A 22,059-nucleotide genomic window follows, 5' to 3' on the forward strand; every position below is an offset into this window, starting at 1 on the left:
ATCCACCTGAACTTTGTATCCTCACAGCTCTATGAGGTAGAGGCTATATTTTCATCTTCATTTTACAGATGAGGAAATTGAGGCCCAGGGAAGTGAAGTAAATTTCCCCAAGCTTGTTATACTTCGTAAGTGGTACAAGTAGAGTTTAAAATAAGACACTTTTTTTTTAATTAAAAAATTTTTAAGTTTTTTAAATTTATTTATTTTGAGAGACAGAGAGAGAGCATGGGAGGGGCAGAGAGAGAGGGAGAGAAAGAGAACCCCGAGCAGGCTCTGCACTGTCAGCACAGAACCTGATGTGGGGATCAAACTCACAAACCATAAGCTCGTGACCTGAGCTGAGCCACCCAGACACTGCGAAACCCAGATACTCTTAATCCAGAACTTGGATGTTAACCATAACACTAGACTGCCTTATAGAAGAGACATAAACACAACATTAGAAGAAAAGTCATTGTATATTCGCAAAGAACATTTCCCTCAAGGCATGATAGATGAAAAACCTGTTTCCATTGTACTGGAGTAATATACGTGATGAGACCATAAGCTGGCCAGTAACCTAAAGGTATGCTTGACTGGCTGAACCGAGTCAGATTCTAAGTGAGATTTGAACTCAAGACACAAAAAAATACCAATTTGACTGAAACTGATAAGACAGAGAGAATAGATGACATTAAGTAGTAGAAGACACGAATACGCAGAAGCCATGAAGTACACAATATCGAGTTATAATGTTCACAGCCTTCAGAGGGAGAATAACATGGTTTCTGGTGAGAGGGAAACAAGATAATGCCATCTAGAGTCTGTTGTATGCTAAACAACCTTCCATTCCCAGCTTTGGGAATGGAAGACATGACACTCCTGGCTATGTCATGCTTCCTGTTCTGTGATGTAGAGAAAGTGGAACTAATCAATTACATTATCACCCCTGTGGTCTCATCTAATTATAAAATACCACAAGAGAGGTGAAGGCATAAAGGTGAGAAAATAAGGGGGGGAAACTGTCAGGGTTTCACAGCACTATCCAAAGAAAAGATGCTACAGACTCTTCTTAGAAAAAAATACCTTTAGCGAAGATTAGATGCAAGGCACCTTGTGGCTCAGTTGGCTCAGGTCATGATCTCACAGTTCGTGAGTTTAAGCCCCGCATCAGGCTCTCCGCTGACAGCATGGAGACTGCTTGGGGATTCTCTCTCTCTCTCTCTCTCCTCTCCTTCCTCTCTCTCTCTCTCTCTCTCTCTCTCCTCTCTCCCCCCCCCTCCCCTGCTTGTGCACACACTCTTTCTCTCTCTCTGGAAGGAAGGAAGGAAGGAAGGAAGGAAGGAAGGAAGGAAGGAAGGATGGATGGATGGATTCGGTGGTTGAGCTCTTTTTGGTTGTAAGAAGGAAAAAACCCGTGGAAAGAAATACAAGTAGTCAACATATCTGACAACACAATCAGGCTTCATGGAAGAACAGGACCATTCCTTTGAATATCTATTTCCCCATTGGTAAAATGGGAAAAGTAACTACTTATTATGGACTGAACTGTATTCCCCCCAAACTCAGATGTTGAAGCCCCAAGACCCTAGTAAATGGGTTTGGAGATAAGGCCTTTAAGGAGGTAATTAAAGTTAAATGAAAGGCCAGAATTCTTCACAGAGCTAGAACAAATAATTCTAAAATTTGTGTGCAACCAGAAAAGACCCCAAATAGCCAAAGCAATCTTGAAAAAGAAAACCAAAGCGGGAGGTATCACAATCCCAGACCTCAAGCTATACTACAAAGCTGTAATCATCAAGACAGTATGGTACTGGCACAAGAACAGACACTCAGATCAATGGAACAGAATAGAGAACCCAGAATTGGACCCACATACGTATGACCAACTCATCTTTGACAAAGCAGGAAGGAATATCCAATGGAATAAAGACAGTCTCTTCAGCAAGTGGTGCTGGGAAAACTGGATGGCGACATGCAGAAGAATGAACTTGGACCATTTTCTTACACCATATGCAGAAATAAACTCAAAATGGATGGAAGACCTCACTGTAAGACAGGACGCCATCAAAATCCTCGAAGAGAAAGCAGGCAAAAATCTCTTTGATCTTGGCCACAGCAACTTCCTACTCAACACATCTCCGGAGGCAAGGGAAACAAAAGCAGAAATGAACAACTGGGACCTCGTCAAAATAAGTAGCTTCTACACAGCGAAGGAAGCAATCAGCAAAACTAAAAGGCAACCTACAGAATGGGAGAAGATATTTGCAAACGACATATCAGAAAAAAGGTTAGTATCCAAAATTTAGAAAGAACTTATCAAAGTCAACACACAACAAACAAATAATCCAGTGAAGAAATGGGCAAAAGACATGAATAGACACTTCTCCAAAGAAGACATCCAGATGGCCAACCAACACATGAAAAAATGCTCAACATCACTCATCATCAGGGAAATACAAACCAAAACCACAACGAGATATCACCTTATACCTGTCAGAATGGCTAACGTTAACAACTCAGGCAACATCAGATGTTGGCAAGGATGCAGAGAAAGAGGATCTCTTTTGCACTGCTGGTGGGAATGCAAGCTGGTGCAGCCACTCTGGAAAACATTATGGAGGTTCCTCAAAAAATTAAACATAGAACTACCCTACAACCCAGCAATTGCACTACTAGGTATTTATCCAAGGGATACAAGTATGCTGTTTCAACGGGACACATGCACCCCAATGTTTTTTTTTTAATGTTTATTTATTTATTTTTTAACGTTTTATTTATTTTTGAGACAGAGGAGACAGAGCATGAACGGGGGGGGGCAAGAGAGAGGGAGACACAGAATCGGAAGCAGGCTCCAGGCTCTGAGCCATCAGCCCAGAGCCCGATGCGGGGCTCGAACTCACGGACGGCGAGATCGTGACCTGAGCCGAAGTCGGACGCCCAACCGACTGAGCCACCCAGGCGCCCCTTTAAATGTTTATTTTTGAGAGAAAGAGCGAGAGACAGAGCTCGAGAGGGGAAGGGCCAGAGAGAGAGGGAGACACAGAATCTGAAGCAGGCTCCAGGCTCTGGCTGTCAGCACAGAGTCTGACGTGGGGCTCAAACTCACCAACCACGAGACCATGACCCGAGCCGAAGTCGGACGCTCAACTGACTGAGCCACCCAGGCGCCCCTCACCCCAATGTTTATAGCAGCACTATCAACAATAGCCAAAGTATGGAAAGAGCCCAATGTCCATCGACGGCTGAATGGATAAAGAAGATATGAAATAGATATATACACACACACACAATGGAGTATTACTTGGCAATCAAAAAGAATGAAATCTTGCCATTTGCAACTATGTGGATGGAACTGGAGGGTATTATGCTAAGCGGAATTAGTCAGTCAGAGAAAGACAAACATCATATGACTTCACTCATATGAGGACTTTAAGACACAGAACAGATGAACATAAGGGAAGGGAAGCAAAAATAACATAAAAACAGGGAGGGGGACAAAATTGAAGGGAGTCTTAAATATGGAGAACAAACAGAGGGTTACTGGAGGGGTTGTGGGAGGGGAGATGGGCTAAATGGGGAAGGGGCATTAAGGAATCTACTCCTGAAATCATTGTTGCACTGTATGCTAACTAATTTGGATGTAAATTTTAAAAAATAAAATTAAAATTAAAAAAAAAAGTTAAGTGAGGTTGTAAGTGTGGGGCCCTTGTCTGATAGGGCTGGTGTCCTTAGAAAAGATGCCACAGCTCTCTCTCCACCTGCAAGCAGAGAGGAAAGTCCACGTGAGGACATGGTCACGGTGAGAAAGGAGCTACCTGTAAGCCAGGAAGAGAGGCCTCACCTGTCTGCACCTTGATCTGGGATGTGGAGGAGTCTCCAGAACTATGAGAAAATAAATTTCTGTTGCCACCCAGTCTGTGGTGTTCCGTTATGGCAGCCTGAGCTAACACGCTACCTAACAGGGTTGTGTGTGAGAAAGATTAAATCATATAGTATCACTGTATTAACTAAGTACCATGTATCAGATACCTCCCTGTGCCAGGCACTCCACAGACCTCATTTCCAGTCCTCCAAAACTCATGTTCTTTGTACCACTTCACACTGCCTGCTACATAGTTGGTTTAATACTCAATCTGAGTATCATAGTCTTATTAACATCACATTTATAAGCCACAGTTGTTTTTTATGCATTTTTCCATTCTGGGATATTGAGTACAGACAATGTCCAGAAACCTGTGCCATAGATAATTATGTGTGAAGAAACAAGAAAATAAGGCACAGCCTTCCACTTGAGGATTTCATGATCTAGTTAGAGTCAGACAAGTATATTGGTAAGTTACTTGTCCGTGTGACTAATCTTTGGGAAAATAATAACATCAAGTCAAAATTAAACGTAGGGAGCCAGGGGCAAAATCTCTGCGCTTGAATCCTGGCTCTATCACTCAGCTGTGTGATCACGGTCATGTCTCCTATCTCATCTGCAAAAGTGGGTAACAATAGTGCCCGCCTTAATCAGTTGCTGTCAAGATAAAGAGACAATATAGCTGAAATACAGAGTCTAGTGAAGATTTCATCAAAGATAAGCTAATACTGTTACTGTTTGTTTGTTGTTTGCTTCCTCATTCTTACGGGTTTCAGATTCAAAGATCAATCTTCTTCATACATTTTTTTCTCTAATTCCAAGGCTACCTATGAAGAGCCTCCTGACAATTGGCTACACTTACTACATAGCCATCAATGGGCAAGGGCCAGACAGATGCAACATGTAATCAAGCGGAAGTTCCTGGAGGAATCTATTTTACACTTCATCTCCATTAAGTCTTAATACAATGCTTTGCAATGGAAGGAACCCAACAAATATCTGTTGCTATGACCAGCTAGAAGTCATGTAGCTCCCTGATCTGACCTGTCAAGACTTGAATCCAATTCTGCCATTTACTGAAAATGAGGATGTCAAGAACCAGTTCATAACATATCAGAAAAGCTAATTAATTCACCATGGTTACTAGGAAAATAGGGCCTGTTTTCCAAAATGCATCCAAACATATGAGCCAAAATGCAAAAAAAAAAAAAAAAAAAAAAATGTTATCATGTATCTTGTTTTCCAGGAATGTTATATTTAAAAATATATCAATATTCAAACACCAGGTGCTTTCTTGAATTTTAACTCATACTTTGTCCTCTTTTATCTGCTAGGGTGTTTTTGGATGGATACACAATGTCTTATTGCCTCAATACAGCCAGGAATTCTTAAGCACATCAGGCAAACATATGCATAGAATAAAATCGCTACAAAGAAGAGATTTAGTCAACATCACTGGGCCATCAACCTAGTGTAAGACTCTTCCAGGAAAGGGGAATTTCAGAAAACTCACATACTCAGCCACTACCCACAAGAAATTGGTAATCTTATTTGGGGACAGAGTATGCATACCCTTGACAAGAGAATATGGGTGAAGGGCCAGATGTGTAGGGCAGACAAGACATTATAGGAATTTGGAAGAGAGAGAAATTCAAGAGGTCTGGACCACTGGGGGACAATGTCCCAGAAGCGAGATGATTTCTGATGGCTGGGGAGCAGGAAGAGAATAAAGAAAAGTGCATGATATGAGGAGAGAAAACAAAACACAGTCGGTGAAACAGAAAGCTTCAGGCAGGAAATAATGAGACCGAGTTATAAAAAGAACCTAAATGTCAAGTAAAGAAATCTGAATTTTAGCCAGAGAGTAGCTGAAAAGCCACTAAATATTTTAAAGGGGGAAAAATTACAAGGTAAAAGCAATTTATTTCAGGGTTTATTTTTTTTTCAATTTCCTTTATTTTGTTGCAAAGGAAATAAATTCACATAGTCTAAATTTAAAAGGTACAAATTTAAAGGTACAAAAGGTCTCCCTCCCACTTCTGTCTGCCCATTTTAATCCCTGGAGGCAAACCAATGGTTACCAGTTTCGTATCTATCCTTCCAGAGAAATCTGTGCATATGGAGGCGAAAACACACAGCTCCCCCCCTTCTTCTTTTTTTTTTTTTTTTTGTAGATGGGATACGTACACACTTATTTACCTTGTGTTTTTCATTTAAAAATATAACAGATTATTTTGTATGAATACATAAAAACTTTCCTCATTCCCTTTTTAAAAATAGATAGATTGGTACAAATGAACACACGGTTCCAATACTCTCTATCCAGAGCTGCTATCCAGTTCTTCCTGGAGGCAACTCAATGTGTCTAGCTTCTTATATATCCTTTAAGAAATCTTATAGGTATATGGAAGCATATAAACACACATGCACCCTTTCCCCTCTCTTTTAAAATAAATAGGATGCATACCATACCCCCACTCTCTCAGATATTTAAAACTTTCTGAGAAACCCAAATGAAGTATTTATATGAATTAATAGTATTGTACCAATGTCAATTTATGGTTATATACAATGCTATTATTGGGGGAGCTGGGTAAAGAGAGAGAGTTCCTGGCAGACAGGAACTCTGTACAAATTTTGCAACTTTTTTAGTCTTAAAATATGTCAAAATAATAAGTATTAAGAATATTTCTGAGCTATGTTCATCAGATTACTCCTTTCTGCCTGTGGATGCTGCTAAGTAATCATCTTTAAATCTCCCCTCCACGACTGTCATGTCTAAGTCAGAATCTCCCAAAGGGCCTGAACAGCTGCAGAAGCTTTTCATCCGAGGTTTGGGCTTTGAACCAACCGATGAGAGTCTGAGGAGCCATTTTGAGTAATGGGGGAATGCCTACAGACTGTGTGGTAATGAGAGATCCAACACCAAGCGCTCCAGAGACTTTGGGTTTGTCACGTACGCCATTGTGGAAGAGGTGGACGCAGCCATGAATGCAAGGCCACACAAGGTGGATGGAAGAGTTGTAGAACCAGAGAGGGCTGTCTCAAGAGACGAGTCTCAAAGACCTGGTGCCCGATTAACTGTGAAAACGATTTCTGTCGGTGGCCTTAAAGAAGACCCTGAAGCACACATCCTAGAGATTATTTTGAACAGAATGGGAAAACTGAAGTGACTGAAATCATGGCTGACCGAGGTAGTGGCAAGAAGAGAATTTTGCTTTTGTAACATTTAATGATCATGACTCTGTAGACAAGATTGTCATTCAAAAATACCATACTGTGAATGGCCACACTGGGAAGTGAGGAGAGCCCTATTTAAGCAGGAGATGGCTGGTGCTTCAGCCAGCCAGAGAGGTCAAAGTGGTCCTGGAAACTTTGGTGGTGGTTGTGGTGGGAATGACAACTCTGGTCGTGGGGGAAACTTCAGTGGGCGAGGTGGCTTTGGTGGCAGGCGAGGTGGCTTTGGTGGCAGGCGAGGTGGTGGTGGACGTGGTGGCAGTGTGGATGGCTGTAACGGATTTGGTAATGATGGAAGCAATTTTGGAGGTGGCGGAAGCTATAATGATTTTGGCAATTACAACAATCAATCTTCAAATTTTGGACCCCTGCAAGGAGGGAAGTTTGGAGGCAGAAGCTCTGCGCCCTATGGTGGTAGAGGCCAATACTTTGTCAAACCAGAAACCAAGGTGGCAGTTCCAGCAGCAGCAGTAGCTATGGCAGTGGCAGAAGGTTTTAATTACTGTCGGGAAACGAAGCTTAGCAGGAGAGGAGAGCCAGAGAAGTGACAGGGAAGCCACAGGTTACAACAGGTTTGTGAGCTCAGCCAAGCACGGTGGCGGCAGGGCCTAGCTGCCACAAAGGAGCCATGTTTTAGACAATATTCATGTGTATGGGCAAAAACCCGAGGACTATATTCATGACTAATTATATAACAGTTTATTTTAGTTTCTGTTCTGTGGAAAGTGTAATGAACTCCAACAAAGGGTTTTAACGTAGATTTTTTTGGTTTTTGTACCCATGCTGTTGATTACTAACTGTAATTGTATGATCATGATGCTGAATAAATGTGTCTTTAAGAAAAAAAAAAAAAAAAAAAGAGCACCTGGGTGACCTGGGTGGCTCAGACAGTTAAGTGTCCAACTCTTGATTTTGGCTGAGGTCATGATCTCGTGTGAGATCAAGCCTCATGTCAGGCTCTGTGCTTGGGATTCTCTTTCTCCCTCTCTCTCTTCTGCCCCTACCCCTCACACACATGTTCTCTCTCTCTCTCTCTCTCTCTCTCTCAAAATAAATAATCTTAAAAAAAGGGAATATTTCTTAGTGGTCATTCCATATCAATACATAAATGCCTTCCCTTTTTAGAGATGCATAGTATCACTTTTAATAATTTCACAGGGCACCTGGGTGGCTCAGTCGGCTTAGTGTCTGGCTTCGGCTCAGGTCATGATCTCACAGTTCGTGGGTTCGAGCCCCGCATTGGGCTCTGTGCTGACAGCTCAGAGCCTGGAGCCTGCTTCGAATTCTGTGTCTCCCTCTCTCTCTGCTCCTCCCCTGCTCATGCTCCATCTCTCTCCTTCAAAAATAAATTAAAAAAAAATTTTTTTTAAATTTTTTTAAATAAAGAAAAATAATTTATTTCACTTGCCCCTAGGTAGGCAAAATACTTCAGATTTCCTTATAATTAATAAACACTAATAGTATCCATCTGAGTGTGCACAGTCTTTGACTCTGTGGTTAAGAGTGGTCTATACACCGGGGCGCCTGGGTGGCTCAGTCGGTTAAGCATCCGACTTTGGCTCAGGTCATGATCTCCCACTCCGTGAGTTCCAGCCCCGAGTTGGGCTCTGTGCTGACAGCTCAGAGCCTGGAGCCTGCCTCAGATCCTGTGTCTCCCTCTCTCTCTGGCCCTCCCCCCCATTCATGTTCTGTCTCTCTCTGTCTCAAAAATAAATAAACGTTAGAAAAAAAAAAAAAGAGTGGTCTATACACCAAATGATGTAACCGCCATAAAGATTCCATAGGCAAGGCCCAGTCAGGCAACAGAAACGCCCGGCCCTCCTCCTAGTCCTGCTGCTCACTAGTGGTGTGACCTTGAGCAGGTCACTTAATCCTCCAGTCATGGTTCTCTTCAAAACAACGTTGGGATTACCTGCCCTGATTACCTCCCAAGTTTCTTGAGGGTGAGAGGAGATAATGGGTGGAATACTACTTACATAAAATCCATTGTGCAAATAACAGGTTTGGCAAGTATGACTATTCCCTAGAGCCTAGATCATAATCCTCTGTCTACAATCACAAGTAGAAGTTTTCTTGGGGCACCTGGGTGGCTCAGTCAGTTGAACGTCTGACTTCAGCTCAGGTCATGATCTCAGGGTCTGTGAGTTCGAACCCCACATTGGGCTCTGTGATGACACCTCAGAGCCTGGAGCCTGATTTGGATTCTGTGTCTCCCTCTCTCTCTGCCTCTCCCCTGGCTCACACTCTCTGTCTCTCTGTCTCTTTCTTTCTTTCTCTCTCTCAAAAATAAATAAACATTAAAAAAGAATTTTTAAAAAAAGAGGTAGGAGTTCTCTCATGGCAAATTCAACCTCAGCTTGAGTTTCAGAGAGCTGCATCCTAATCCATGTGATTTTTCATTTAAAATAGAATGACTTTCTGGGCCCTTCTGTTCTCAAATCTAGTCCTTAATGACCATCAGAAGGTGTGCTACACAGGAATAATGAGAAAGGACAAAATGCCAAGACAGGAAATGAGTGGGGAACACTCATATTAAACCCAGAGGAGAGTTGCAGCAGACCAACAATGGTGAGAAAGGGTATAATGGAGAAAAACCAGTGCTCAAAAGCCACTCAGGGAATAAGAAGCAACCTGGTTGCCTAGCAATACCAGAAGGTACACTGGAGTTAGGATCTTAGAGGTGACACCTGCTAAGAACTGTGCAGGTCTGAAATTTTACTGTACTTACAAGCTTGCAAATTAGTTTTCCATGGATGCTGGCAAAAGGCATGAGACCTTTGGGTCAGAGACCAAAGATTTTATTACATATGGCAAAAGAAGTAGCCAGTGCTTTGTGTTGATTTGCAGGTGTTCCCTATGCCCCCAGAGTCCATAATGATGACACAACTGACCCATCCAAGATGCCTGTACACGCAGAACACTGTTAAGGGAGAGGAACACTGAGCTGGGGAATTCACTGTTTTTATAGTGAGCAGAAACAAGCCTGGTCTCTGTCTGGGAGCCTCCCTCATGGCTGCCTGCTGCAAACATAACCCTGAATGATGGCCTGGGTGAAGAACCATCAGGGCCTTGCATTCTTGACACACTCAGAAGGAACGTGCAGGGATGCTCCATGCCTATGCTAGACTGTCTCTCCCAACAGCACTTTGAAAGCAGGAGAGAAACTTTAGTCAAGATCAATTCAAAAATGAGGCTGAACTAGGTCAAAAGGAAGGAGATTCCAAAAGTCCAAAAGTAAGGAGCTGGAGGGACAAGGTGAGTCAAGGGCTGACTCTGGAGCCAAAGAGAGACTGGAGACAGGGATAGGGATTTATCTATGGTAGAAGCAGAAGAAAAGATAAAATCTGTGAGGGAGACAATATGGAGAGATAATGTGGCCAGGAAAGCTGCCACATAAAGGGCCCAGTCAAGAGAGTAGGACAAGATGGCAGAGGTGGGCAGGTGGCCCGGAAAGGATGGGCAGGAGGACCAATGCTGCTTGAAATTAGAAGCAGAGCACGCTCACACTCAGAGGTCCAGGGAAACCTTCCCAGCAACCACAGGCCAGGCGGGGAAGCCTCCTGCACTCTCCCTTCACTCCCCCTGAGCCTCAGCTGCCATCCCCACTAGACTGTGACTCTTCCTAGAACAGAATGTGTGTGTGTGTGTGACTCTCCTCCATACTCAGCATCTGCATAGGCACCTCTCCATGGTTGGGGCTCAGTGTATGCACTTTGAATCAATGAGTGAGTTAGTTGCAAGGTAGTCAGTCTCTGGAAGTATTACGTGGCTCATAGTGTCAGATCCTGCAGATAAATCATGTAGGATGAGGACTAAGAACAAAGCCATTGCTTTGGGAAAAGGTTGAGTCACATGTCATGATTCTGGAAGGCAAATCTGAAAAATTACAGGTATGCAGACCATATCTCCAGCGACTGGGGGCTGGGAGCAGGAAAAGTCAAGGCAGTATGCTATTATTCTCTGTGTCCCACTCTCCCAGCCTTTGCCTTGTATGTAACTATAGATAGCCAGGTGGAGGCATTCACACTACCTCAGAGAAGCAGGATTGGTATAGCTGAAATGAAAAGATATAGAAACAATTTCATCTTTTAAAACAACTTCTATAAGTGGCCTTATGAATTAAAATTTTAGGGGTGGGGAGGAGGGAGGATCAAGGTACAGAGCTAATACCAAAGCAATGGAGTCTGGAAGAGAGAAGAGGAGAAAGAGACCCCTGCTTCCACGAGACTTGGGGGAGGGCACGGGAGTAAGAAAAGAGGTCAGAGATGGGGGCCAGGACCCCTGATTTGGAGAGAGGAGGGCCTGCTTCAGGGCCCCAGCTTGGGGGAATCATATCCAGAGATCACCATGCTCTCACCTCCCTACCTCAGGGCCTTTGCCTTTACACCCCTCTGTCCGGTTTCATGGCTCAGTCCCGCACAGCCTTCAGATCTCCTCAGGAAGATCAGCTGCTCATAGCTGACCATCCTGTCTAAAATAAGAAGTCCCGGGGCGCCTGGGTGGCGCAGTCGGTTAAGCGTCCGACTTCAGCCAGGTCACGATCTCGCGGTCCGTGAGTTCGAGCCCCGCGTCAGGCTCTGGGCTGATGGCTCGGAGCCTGGAGCCTGTTTCCGATTCTGTGTCTCCCTCTCTCTCTGCCCCTCCCCTGTTCATGCTCTGTCTCTCTCTGTCCCAAAAATAAATAAACGTTGAAAAAAAAAATTTTTAAATAAGAAGTCCCTTCTCCCATCTATCTCTGTTCCATTTCCCTGATTTTACTTACCTTCCTAACGCATACAGAACACATCAGGGGATCCGTGACCACCAGAGTTCCTACGATCTTATTTTCTATTCCTAACAAAAAAGATATGAGAAAGCAACAAAAATATGACAGGTTCTACAATATCACTTACACATTTTTCTCTCTTCTGAGGAATTTTGCAAGCTTGCTACAGGGTAATGTTTCTACAGGAAGGCAGAAGTTCCCCTTTCAGGACCCCAAATGAAGAAAGAAAAGTTGAAATTAGATGTCATTGCAGATGGGAACTTTGGTTTTAAAAGAGAAGGTAGGGTCACCTCGTCCTTTTGGAAACAGTGGCCAGGTCACATCCACAGAGCTCCCCATGGAAGACCTTCCGTTTGCTTCTAGACAGGAGTCTGATGGAGAACAGGGATTCTCCACCGTACAGGCTTTAAAAAAAAAAAAAAAAAAAAAAAAAAAAGAACTCAGCAGAGGGCAAAGCACCAGTGTTGTTAACATCTTCTAAATAACCATTATTCTAATTTCTAATAGAAATATTTCACAGTAGCAGGGATGCATAGTCCCTCAGGGAAAAAAAAACACATTTTTTTATTTTTAATATTTATTTTATTTTTATTTTTTAAATGTTTGTTTATTTTTGAGAGAGAAGAGACAGAGTCCAAGCAGGGGAGGGGCAGAGAGAGAGGGAGACACAGAATCCGAAGCAGGCTCCAGGCTCTAAGCTGTCAGCACAGAGCCCGACACGGGGTTCGAACTCAGAAACTGCGAGATCATGACCTGACCCCAAGTTGGACACTTAACTGACTGAGCCACCCAGGTGCCCCAATAACCATTTTTCTTTGATTGCAGAAAATTTTATACATCTTTCTCCCAGAGAGAATCCGTCTCTCACTGTCTTTTAAAAAGAAACAAGTAATTAATAGTATAAAACTCTAGTAATGAGAAGAGGGGCTCTCTCCATCTCTGGCTACATGAACCTAAACACTAAGCCAACATCTAAAGACCAGACTGTGCCCATGGACGGAAAAGTCGATTTAATCATTTCTTTCTTTGCTGTGGGGTGAGAACCTTCTGTCAACAGGGGCTGGCAGGATGCCTGTGGTTTTTCCAGCAGAAGAAAACCTCTTATACCTCAATACTTTGCTGATCTGTACCTAACTTCCACATGGGAACTCAACTTTGGTGCCCCGGGACACCCACGAACAGAATCAGGACCCTTAACGCCCAAAGCGATGGAGCCCTAACACTTCATTTGGGTGGGACCACACAGTGGTCAAACCCTCCCTTGCTACATGTGGGGGCCACTTCTGTGTCCCGTGGGCTGGTTACAAACTCCTACTATAAAAATTACATCAAAGTGGGGCACCTAGGGGGCTCGGTCAGTTAAGCGTCTGACTCTTCATTTCAGCTCAGGTCAGGTCACGATCTCACAGTTTGGGTTTGTGCTGCACTGACAGCACAGAGCCTGCCTAGGGTTCTCTCTCTCCCTCTCTCTCTGTCCCTCCCCTGCTCACTCTCTCTCTTTCTCAAAATAAATAAACATTAAAAAAATTACATCCATGCATTTTTAAACATTTTTCTAAATGTTTTAACTTATTTTTGAGAGAGCCCAATGCGGGGAGGGTAGGGAGACAGGAACAGAGGATCCAAAGCCAGCTCTGCACTGACAGCAGAGAGCCTGATGTGGGACGTGAACTCACGGACTGTGAGATCATGACCTAAGCCAAAGGGGGATGTTCAGCTGCCTGAGCCACCCAGGTGCCCCCATCCAAGGAATCCTGCAGAGGGCTGTGCCACGTCCCATGGAGGCAAAGAGAGGAAAGCCGGCAGAAAGAGGACAAAGGATTCATCACAATTCAAATTTGGTTCAACTTCAATGTGATTGCTTGGGGTTCTAAGCCCCTCAACAAAAAGGAAGTTCATTTGCCTAAGCAGCAACTCCTACCACTAATGGGGTGACCTGGGGCATATCTGGAACAAGAGTACTAGCTAGGAAGTCCAGAAGGCACAGTGGCTAGTGCCACAGAGCCCTGGGGAGAGCTAGCTCCGCCAGGACCAAATCTCTTTGCAGCCCAGACAGGTAAGGCCAGAAACCAGGAAGAGACCATCCGTAGAAGGAGGAAAGGAGGCATGGCTGGGAAGATGGCTGCTGATAAGCTGTGAGAGCTGCTCATTGTCATCTGCCTTCCCTCACTCATACACACACAGACACAGACACAGATGCACACAAAAAGACAGGACACTTGAAGCACCCCCTCCCACTCCCCTTGGAGTGGGAGAGAACAGTGTTCATGTCAGTGTGGGGAAGCAGCCAAACTCAGTGAGGAAAGAGTAGGACTCCCGAGTACCAAGGGGTAGGACTTCCCCCAGGACCAGGCTGCCCAGCGAGCTCGGAAGCCCTGGGATGGGTAGTTTGGGGATAGAAGAATTCATTAATGACTAAAATCTAGTTCTCGCCTTCCTAGAGGCTAGGAGAACACTAAACAGGAGCAAATCATCTTGAGCGCGACATAAATCTTACCAGACGGAGTGTGAAAGGGTGATAATAGTTTTTGGAATATGTTGTGTCCTTTTCATTTCGTGATCCATTTGTTTATTCATTCATCTGACAAATGGTAACTGAGGGCCTCCCCGTTACATAAGGATGAGGAGATATAACAATAAAAGAGGCAGGCAAAGCTTCTGCCTTTGTGGACTTCGCATTCTAGTAGGAAAGACAGTCGGTAATAAATAGTGGCAAATACTTCCGTGGAGCCTTCTGTGTGTCAGGCCCTCTGCTAAACCCTTTCCAGGTAGGAGCTCATATGTTTACTGCAACCTATGCGGTAGCTACTGTTATCCTCATTTTACAAATAAGGAGCGTGAGGCATAGGGGGGCTGAGTAACTTGCCAGGTGTGTACAGCTAACAGTAACGGAACAAGGATTTGACCCCAGGAAGGTGAAATTTAGAGTCTGTATTCTTTTATTTTTTTTTAAGTTTATTTATTTATTTTTGAGAGATGGGGGAGTGTGTGTGAGCAGGGGTGGAGAAGAGAGAGAGGGAGAGAGAGAATCCCAAGCAGGCTCCACACTGTCACCATGGAGCCCATACAGGGCTTGAACCCATGAACTGTGAGATCGCCACCTGAGCCATGAGTCGGACGCTTAACCGACTGAGCCTCCCAGGTGACCCTTAGAGTCCATGTTCTTAATTGATATAGATTAGCGTGCATATGGGCACAGGCATGGAGACGGGCATAGAGACGCAGACAGTAATAGAGAAGGATGTAACTGTTCACATTTCCAAGGGACAGAAGACCCCTAAGTAAAGTATCTTGAAAGGGACTTAAAGTTTTAGTAGAGAAAGCCAGTCGACACCGGTAGATGGATGCATAAATAAGTGCTATAAGGAAAGCAATGGGGTGGGGGTGGATAGGGTGGATAGGGTGGCCAGGGCAGATGACACTGCAGTTGTCCAGAGCAGGTTCCTGAGGCCTGCCCAAATCAAGAGCAGATGTGACTATGAGTCGCCAGGCCCCAGGTTTCAGTCACAAACCCCAAAGAGCCAGGACTGGGAACAGTCACATCTCAGTGGTCACTATCCGAGGACAGCCCCCACTGCAGCAGAGACCAGCTGGAATGCAGACTATTAGTGTCATGCCCTAAGCACCCCCCATGTACACACACCAGATGTCATGGAGAAGGGAAGGGGAGCAGAAACCTGAAAGGCTGGGCCTTTTACAAAAACAGACTACATGTTTACCTCAAAGGCTCGTGTACATTACCGAACCTGAATAAATTTTCTTGACTCACTAAACACAAAGCCCTCTAAGCACCTCACTCCCTGTCTAGCAGAACACGGGGTCTTGAGATACAACATTTGTGATGCCACTGCCCCACCATGAAGGCTACATTTGGCGAGCAGAGAGGAAAGGACACAGGGTGATCGCAAGAGAAGTGAAACAGTTCCTGTCTTTTCCCTTCCAGGTGGGACAGTTACAGTGGCACAGATGGTCAGTCACATCAAGGGTGAGGAATGAAACACACGTACTATGTGCATCTCTGGAGAGAACAAAAGGATTATTCATTATTTCATTATAGTTTTTTAAAAGCTCAAAGCATGATTTAGGAGAAGTCATTTGTGACATTGCTGCATTCAATTACCCAGAACAAATTTGGACCAGCCTCGCAGCTATTTCTGGCCTTCCAAATGTGGGTCACAAAGACACGTTAATCAAAAAGGACAATGCAATCAGGCAGCTTCACATATTTATCATCATTTCTATGAAAAGCACTTACTAGCAACTGCCTGCTCAAGGTTCAGGCAGCCTGGGTTTTATATACGGAAATTAAGCAGTCACAATCCCTACCCTCTTGAAATTTCAGCTTGGCAATGTTGATTTGAACAATCACGTAAATAGACAACTGAACAAAACTCATCTGCAATTATTCTCTGTCCCACATGTTCATGCTCTGTGGCAGTCCGTGCTCTCACCGTCCATTCAGCAGTTCTGTATGTGCTGTTCTCACTACAGAAAACTCCATCCAGATTAAAGTAGAAACACGGAACGTGGTGTTTGGGGCTACATTCTTTCAGGATTGAAAATTGAGGAAATTGGTTTTCTTGTGCAAAAGAAGAGGCTCACACTGTTGGATACATACGCAATTTCCATTACTCTGTCACTTCTTTTCTACAAAAGCACCCCACTTTTCTTCAGGATGGTAATATGCCCAGCTTTTTTTTTTTTAAATGTATTTCCTAGTAGCATTTGCAGCTAGAGGAGGACATGTGATATGTTTCTAGCCAATGAGATATAAGTGGAAGTCACCAAATAAGGCTTCTGGGAAAGTGCTTTTTAAAAGAACTACCTCTGTTGGCATTTGCCTTTGCCCTTTACCCTTCCCAGTCATTTGTTTGTTTGGTTGGTTGGTTGGTTGGTTGGTTGATTGTTTGGCCCTTCCCAGTCATCTTGCCTGGAATGTGGATGAGATGCTGGATATGCAGCAACCATCTTGTGACTGAAGAGCCAAAGTTATATCCTACAGATGGCTAAACAAAAAGACAGAAAGAAACAGGGTCCCTTTGCACCAGTTCTGAATTGTTATGTGAGGAAAATAAAATTGCCATTTAGTTGAGCCCTAGTATATTTATTTAGCATATGCAGCCATATACAATCCCTGATTGATTCTAAGAATTACACAGGTGAGGCTGTATAAGTTAGGGGTCCATTGTGATTAAAGTCCACTTTTTGATAGGGTTTTCTTCCCTCTGAGCACTGGTAGTTGTCCAAGGAATCTGGAGCAATTTCAGCATACGGAGGATTTTGCCCCCAGTTCAACCTGGAGCATTTAACAACCATTTAGTGAGGCTCTAAGATGTGCCACACAAAGTGCTGGGTGCTGGTGGGCACAAGTCTCTGCATTCACAGCACTGATACTCTATTCAGGAGACGGGAACAATAAACAAACAAGAACAGGAGGTTAAAGCCCTGCAAAGAAAAAACAGGGTCAGGGGGATAGGCCTGCTGGGTGATAGGAGGGATACTGGCACTTTCTACAGGGTGGTCAGAACACGCCTCACTTCTAGGGGGGGATGTATTAATTGGCTTGGGCCGCCATAACCAAATACCACAGACAGGGGGACTTAAACAGACATTCATTTTCTCACAGTGCCGGAGGCTAGAAGTCCAAGATCAAAGTGCCATCAGAGTTAATTTCCAGTAAGGCCTCTCTTCCTGACTTATAGACAGCATCTTCTTGCTGTGTCCTCACATGGCCTTGCCTCTGTTGATGTGGACACAAAGAGAGAGAGAGAGAGTGAGAGAGACAGAGAGATCTGGTGACTTTCTCTTTTCTTATAAGGACACTAGTCTTGCTGAATTACGGCGTCATCCTCATCACCTCCCTTAACTTAATTATCTCCCTAAAGGCCCTATCTGCAAATATAACCACAATGGGGGATTTGGGTTTCAACATGAATTTTAGGGGAACACAATTCAGCTATAACAAGGAGCTTATGAACAGAAACCTAAAGGAAGAGACAGTGAAGGCCAAAAGGAAACCTGGGGGAAGAGCATTTCAGGCAGAGGAACAGCAAGTGCTAAGCCCTGTGGCAGAGTACGTTTGGCATGTTGGAGGGGCAGTGAGGAAGCCAGTGCAGCTGCAGGGGGAGATTGTCAGGGGGGAAGACAGAAAAGAAATGGAGGCTACATCCTGTATAGCCTTGTAGACTATTGAAACACTTTCCTTTTACACTGAAAGAAAGGAGGGGCCAGCCACTCAAGAGGTCTGTGCAAACAAGCAACATGATCTTCCTAATGTTTTAAAGAGTTCCCTCCAGTCATTGTGTGGAGAACGGACTATAAGTACAAAGACGGAAGCAAAACATCAGCTAGAAGCCTGTTAAAATAACCAGGAGAGAGATAATGGAGCTTGGACTAGGATGGTTGAGAAGTGGTCAGATTTGAGGCAGAGATGATGGGATTTGCTGTGGATCGATGTGTGTAAATGCGCAAGAGAAGAGAGGAGTTTGGGACACCTCCAAGATTTTTGCCATAGGCACTGGAAGAATAAAACTGCTATATACTCCAGTGGATTAATGGTGGCATGATCAGTTGTGAGTGATGAAATATCAAGAGTTGAGTTTCAGGCACATTCATTTCAAGATGCCTTTTAGAAACCCAAGTGCAAACCTTGAGTGTGCAATTGGACATATAAGACTATAAGTCAGGGAATGGTCTAAGCCTGTGACAGAAATTTGAGTCACAAAACATATGAGGACTTTAAGATACAAAACAGATGAACATAAGGGAAGGGAGACAGAAATAATATAAAAACAGGGAGGGGGGACAAAACAGAAGAGACTCTTAAATATAGAGAACAAACAGAGGGTTGCTGGAGGGGTTGTGGGAGGGGGGATGGGCTAAATGGGTAAGGGGCATTAAAGAATCTACTTCTGAAATCATTGCTGCACTATATGCTAACTAACTTGGATGTAAATTAAAAAATAAATAAATTATTTTTTAAAAAAAGAATAAAAAGGAGCTGTATAGTTTATATGACAAGAAATCTGTCACAGGAAGTGAGTATGGAGAGGTCGGTAGGGGTAACTCATTTAGGTAGTTGTAGAATATAGTAATTGAAAAAAGGAAAACAGGAACACATGGTCCTAGAATAATGCCTTGCTTCAATGGAGGGTCACTAGGTAGAGTACCTCAGTTATGTGCCCTGTATACAGTCACTTTTTCAAGCCTATCACCAAGGATTGGTGGGCTTTTGAGGTGGTCACCATAACTTGAAGTCATGTGACTCTTCATTTCTCATCTCCATCTTTTTCAAATTAGTTACCATGTCCTGTCAATTCTACCACACAGTATGGAAAAGTTTGAGAGAAAAGTGAAATTTTGAATCCAAAAACCACTTCCATTAACCTTCAAGCATGAGAGAAAAGGGCCAAAAAGAGCACTGCTTTGTGTTGTGGGTGTAAGAAGTTACACTGATGTTCTAATCCCAGCACCTATGATGGGGATTTATTTGGAAATAGGATTTTTAAAAATGTAACAAAGTTAAGATTAGGTAATACTGGATTAGGGCACCCTACATCCTGTGACTATTGTTCTTATAAGAAGGTCAGAAGAAGACACAGGTACACAGAGACACACAGAAGAATGCCATGTGATGACAGATGCAGAGTCTGGGGCAATAATGCAGCTGAAGGCCAAGGATCGATCATCACCACCAGAAGCTTGGAAGAAACAAAGATTCTCCCTCAGAGCTTCTGGAAGGAACCAACCTTTCTGACACCTTCATGTTGGACTTCTGGCCTTCAGAACTGTGAGAATACAAAATTCTATTATTTAAGAAAAAAAGAAGAGAAATTTGAGTCACAAAGCAAAGTCAAAACAGTATTTAAAACTGTACATCTAGGGGCGCCTGGGTGGCGCAGTCGGTTAAGCGGCCGACTTCAGCCAGGTCACGATCTCGCGGTCCGTGAGTTCGAGCCCCGCGTCAGGCTCTGGGCTGATGGCTCGGAGCCTGGAGCCTGTTTCCGATTCTGTGTCTTCCTCTCTCTCTGCCCCTCCCCCGTTCATGCTCTGTCTCTCTCTGTCCCAAATAAATAAATAAACGTTGAAAAAAAAATTAAAAAAAAAAAAAAAAACTGTACATCTAGATGACATCATTACCTAGATAGGAGTAGATCAAGGAGAGTTGAGATCTGAGGACTAAGCCCTGGAGAACTCCGCACAGTAAAGGTGGGCAAATGAAAAGGATCCAGTAACAGGGACTGAAAAGAAGCAGCCATGAGGTTGGGAAAAACAAACAAAAACAAAGTATGGTGACCTGGAAGACAAAAGAGAAATGTTTCAAGAAAACAATGATCACACTTGAACTGAAAAGACAACTAAGGTCAAGACTAAAAGCACCTTGGCCCTTGAAAAGAGTTGTTTCCATGGAGTCATGGATTCATGCATCAGTTATCCGGTGCCACATAACAAATTACAACAAACTTTAGCTGTTTAAAGCAATAAGCATGTGTTATCAAACAGCATCAGTGGGTCATGAATCTGGGTGTAGCTTCCTGGTTGCCTCTGGCTCAGGGTCTCCCACAAGGCTGCAGTCAAGACATTGGCTAGGACTGGAGTCTTCTCAAGGTCTGATGTGAGAGGATTCACTACCAAGCTTGCTCACGTGGCTATTGGCAGGCCTCAGATCCTTGTTGGCTATTAGCCTAAGACATCTATTCCTTGCCAATTAGTTCTCTCCATAAAGCAGTTCCCAACATGGCAGCCTGCTTCCCCTAGAGCAAAGACTCTAAGAGAGAAAAGGTAAGAGACAGCAGCCCAAGATGGTAGCTCCAGTCTTTTGTAACACAATCTCTGAAGTGACATCCCATCAGTTTTTAAAAAAGACTTTATTTTTCAGAGCAGTTTTAGGTTCACAGAAAAATTGAGCAGAAACTAGAGAGATTTCCCACTACACTACCAACATTCCCCACCAGTGCAAAACAGTTTTTACAGTTGATGAACAAACACTGACACATCATTATCAACCTAAGTCCATTACATTAGGATTCACTCTGTGTCGTACATTCTATGGGCTCTGACAAATACATAATAACATGTATCAACCTTTATAATATCATATAGAACAGTTTCACTGCCCTAAGAATCCACTGTGCTCCAGCTAGTCATCCTCCCTCCCCCAACCTCTGGCACCCATTGATCTGTTCATAGATTCCATAGTTCTGTCTTTTCCAAAATGTCATATAGTTGGGATTATATAGTAGATAAACTTTTCAGATTTGCATTTAAGTTTCTTCCATGTATTTTCATGGCTTGATAGTTCATTTCTTTTTAGTGCAGAATAATATTCCATTGTCTGTATGTACCACATTCCATTCACCTGTTGAAAGACATCTTGGTTGCTTCCAAGCTTTGGCAATTATGAATAAAGTTATGATAAACATCCATGCACAGGTTATTTTGCAGATATAAGTTTTTTCAGCTCCTTTTGGGAAATGCCAATGAGTATGATTGCTGGATCATATGGTAAGAGTATGTTTAGCTTTGTAAGGACTGCCAAACTGTCCTTCAAAATTGCTATGTCTTTTTGCATTTCCACCAGTAGTGAGAGTTACTGATGTTCTACATCCTCACCAACATTTGATATTGTCACCGTCTGGAATTTAGCCATTCCAGTAGATACATAATTATATCTCATTTGCAATTCCCTAATGACATATGGTGTGGGGCATCTCTCCACATGCCAACCTATAACTTATGTTCAATTCTATTCAATGGAAGAAATTCACTAGGTCCAGACCACACTAAAGGGGAGGGGACTATACAAGGGCATGAATAACAGGAGATGACGCAATTGGAGACCATCTCAGAGGCTGACCAATATAATTAGATTGAGAAATGAAAGGAGGAGACAAATTAAAGACCAAGATGGACAACGCTTTTGAGGAGCTGCACTATAAAGAGAAACAAAGACCTATAGAAGTATGTGGAGTTAAAGTAAAGAATGTTTTTATTTTCTTTGCTTTACAAAAAACCAGATCATTCTTAGCAATAAAGGTAATACATTGGATATGTTGAAATGTAAACAAGTAGAATTCTATTTTATACGTTTATTCATGTACTCCTTAGAAGTATTGTGAACAATGCCAAAGTTTGTAAGTAACACACCTGAAAGGGGATTTTGTTTTCCTTCCAAGATTTTATTTAAATTCAAGTTCGTTAACATGTAATATAG

General features: G+C 43.3%; 1 protein-coding gene and 1 long non-coding RNA gene across 2 annotated transcripts in view; one reads left to right on the plus strand and one right to left on the minus strand.

Moving 5' to 3' along the window:
- The window catches only part of TOMM7 (translocase of outer mitochondrial membrane 7), a 37,174-nt gene that overhangs the window by 11,201 nt on the left and 3,914 nt on the right, over positions 1–22,059 (minus strand). Inside the window, exons 2-3 of the mRNA XM_030308089.1 lie at positions 12,137–12,250; positions 11,844–11,914 (exon numbers count right to left, since the gene is read on the minus strand). Coding sequence (XP_030163949.1) covers positions 11,844–11,914; positions 12,137–12,250 — 185 coding nt within the window. The remainder of the gene's footprint in view (positions 1–11,843; positions 11,915–12,136; positions 12,251–22,059) is intronic.
- LOC115508981 lies at positions 6,945–18,907 on the plus strand. Its single transcript, XR_003967179.1, has 3 exons — positions 6,945–7,463; positions 14,680–14,683; positions 18,898–18,907. It is a non-coding gene; the product is annotated as an uncharacterized LOC115508981 (long non-coding RNA).

The sequence above is a fragment of the Lynx canadensis genome, chromosome A2 (assembly GCF_007474595.2).
Source record: "Lynx canadensis isolate LIC74 chromosome A2, mLynCan4.pri.v2, whole genome shotgun sequence".
NCBI classification, from domain to species: domain Eukaryota; kingdom Metazoa; phylum Chordata; class Mammalia; order Carnivora; family Felidae; genus Lynx; species Lynx canadensis.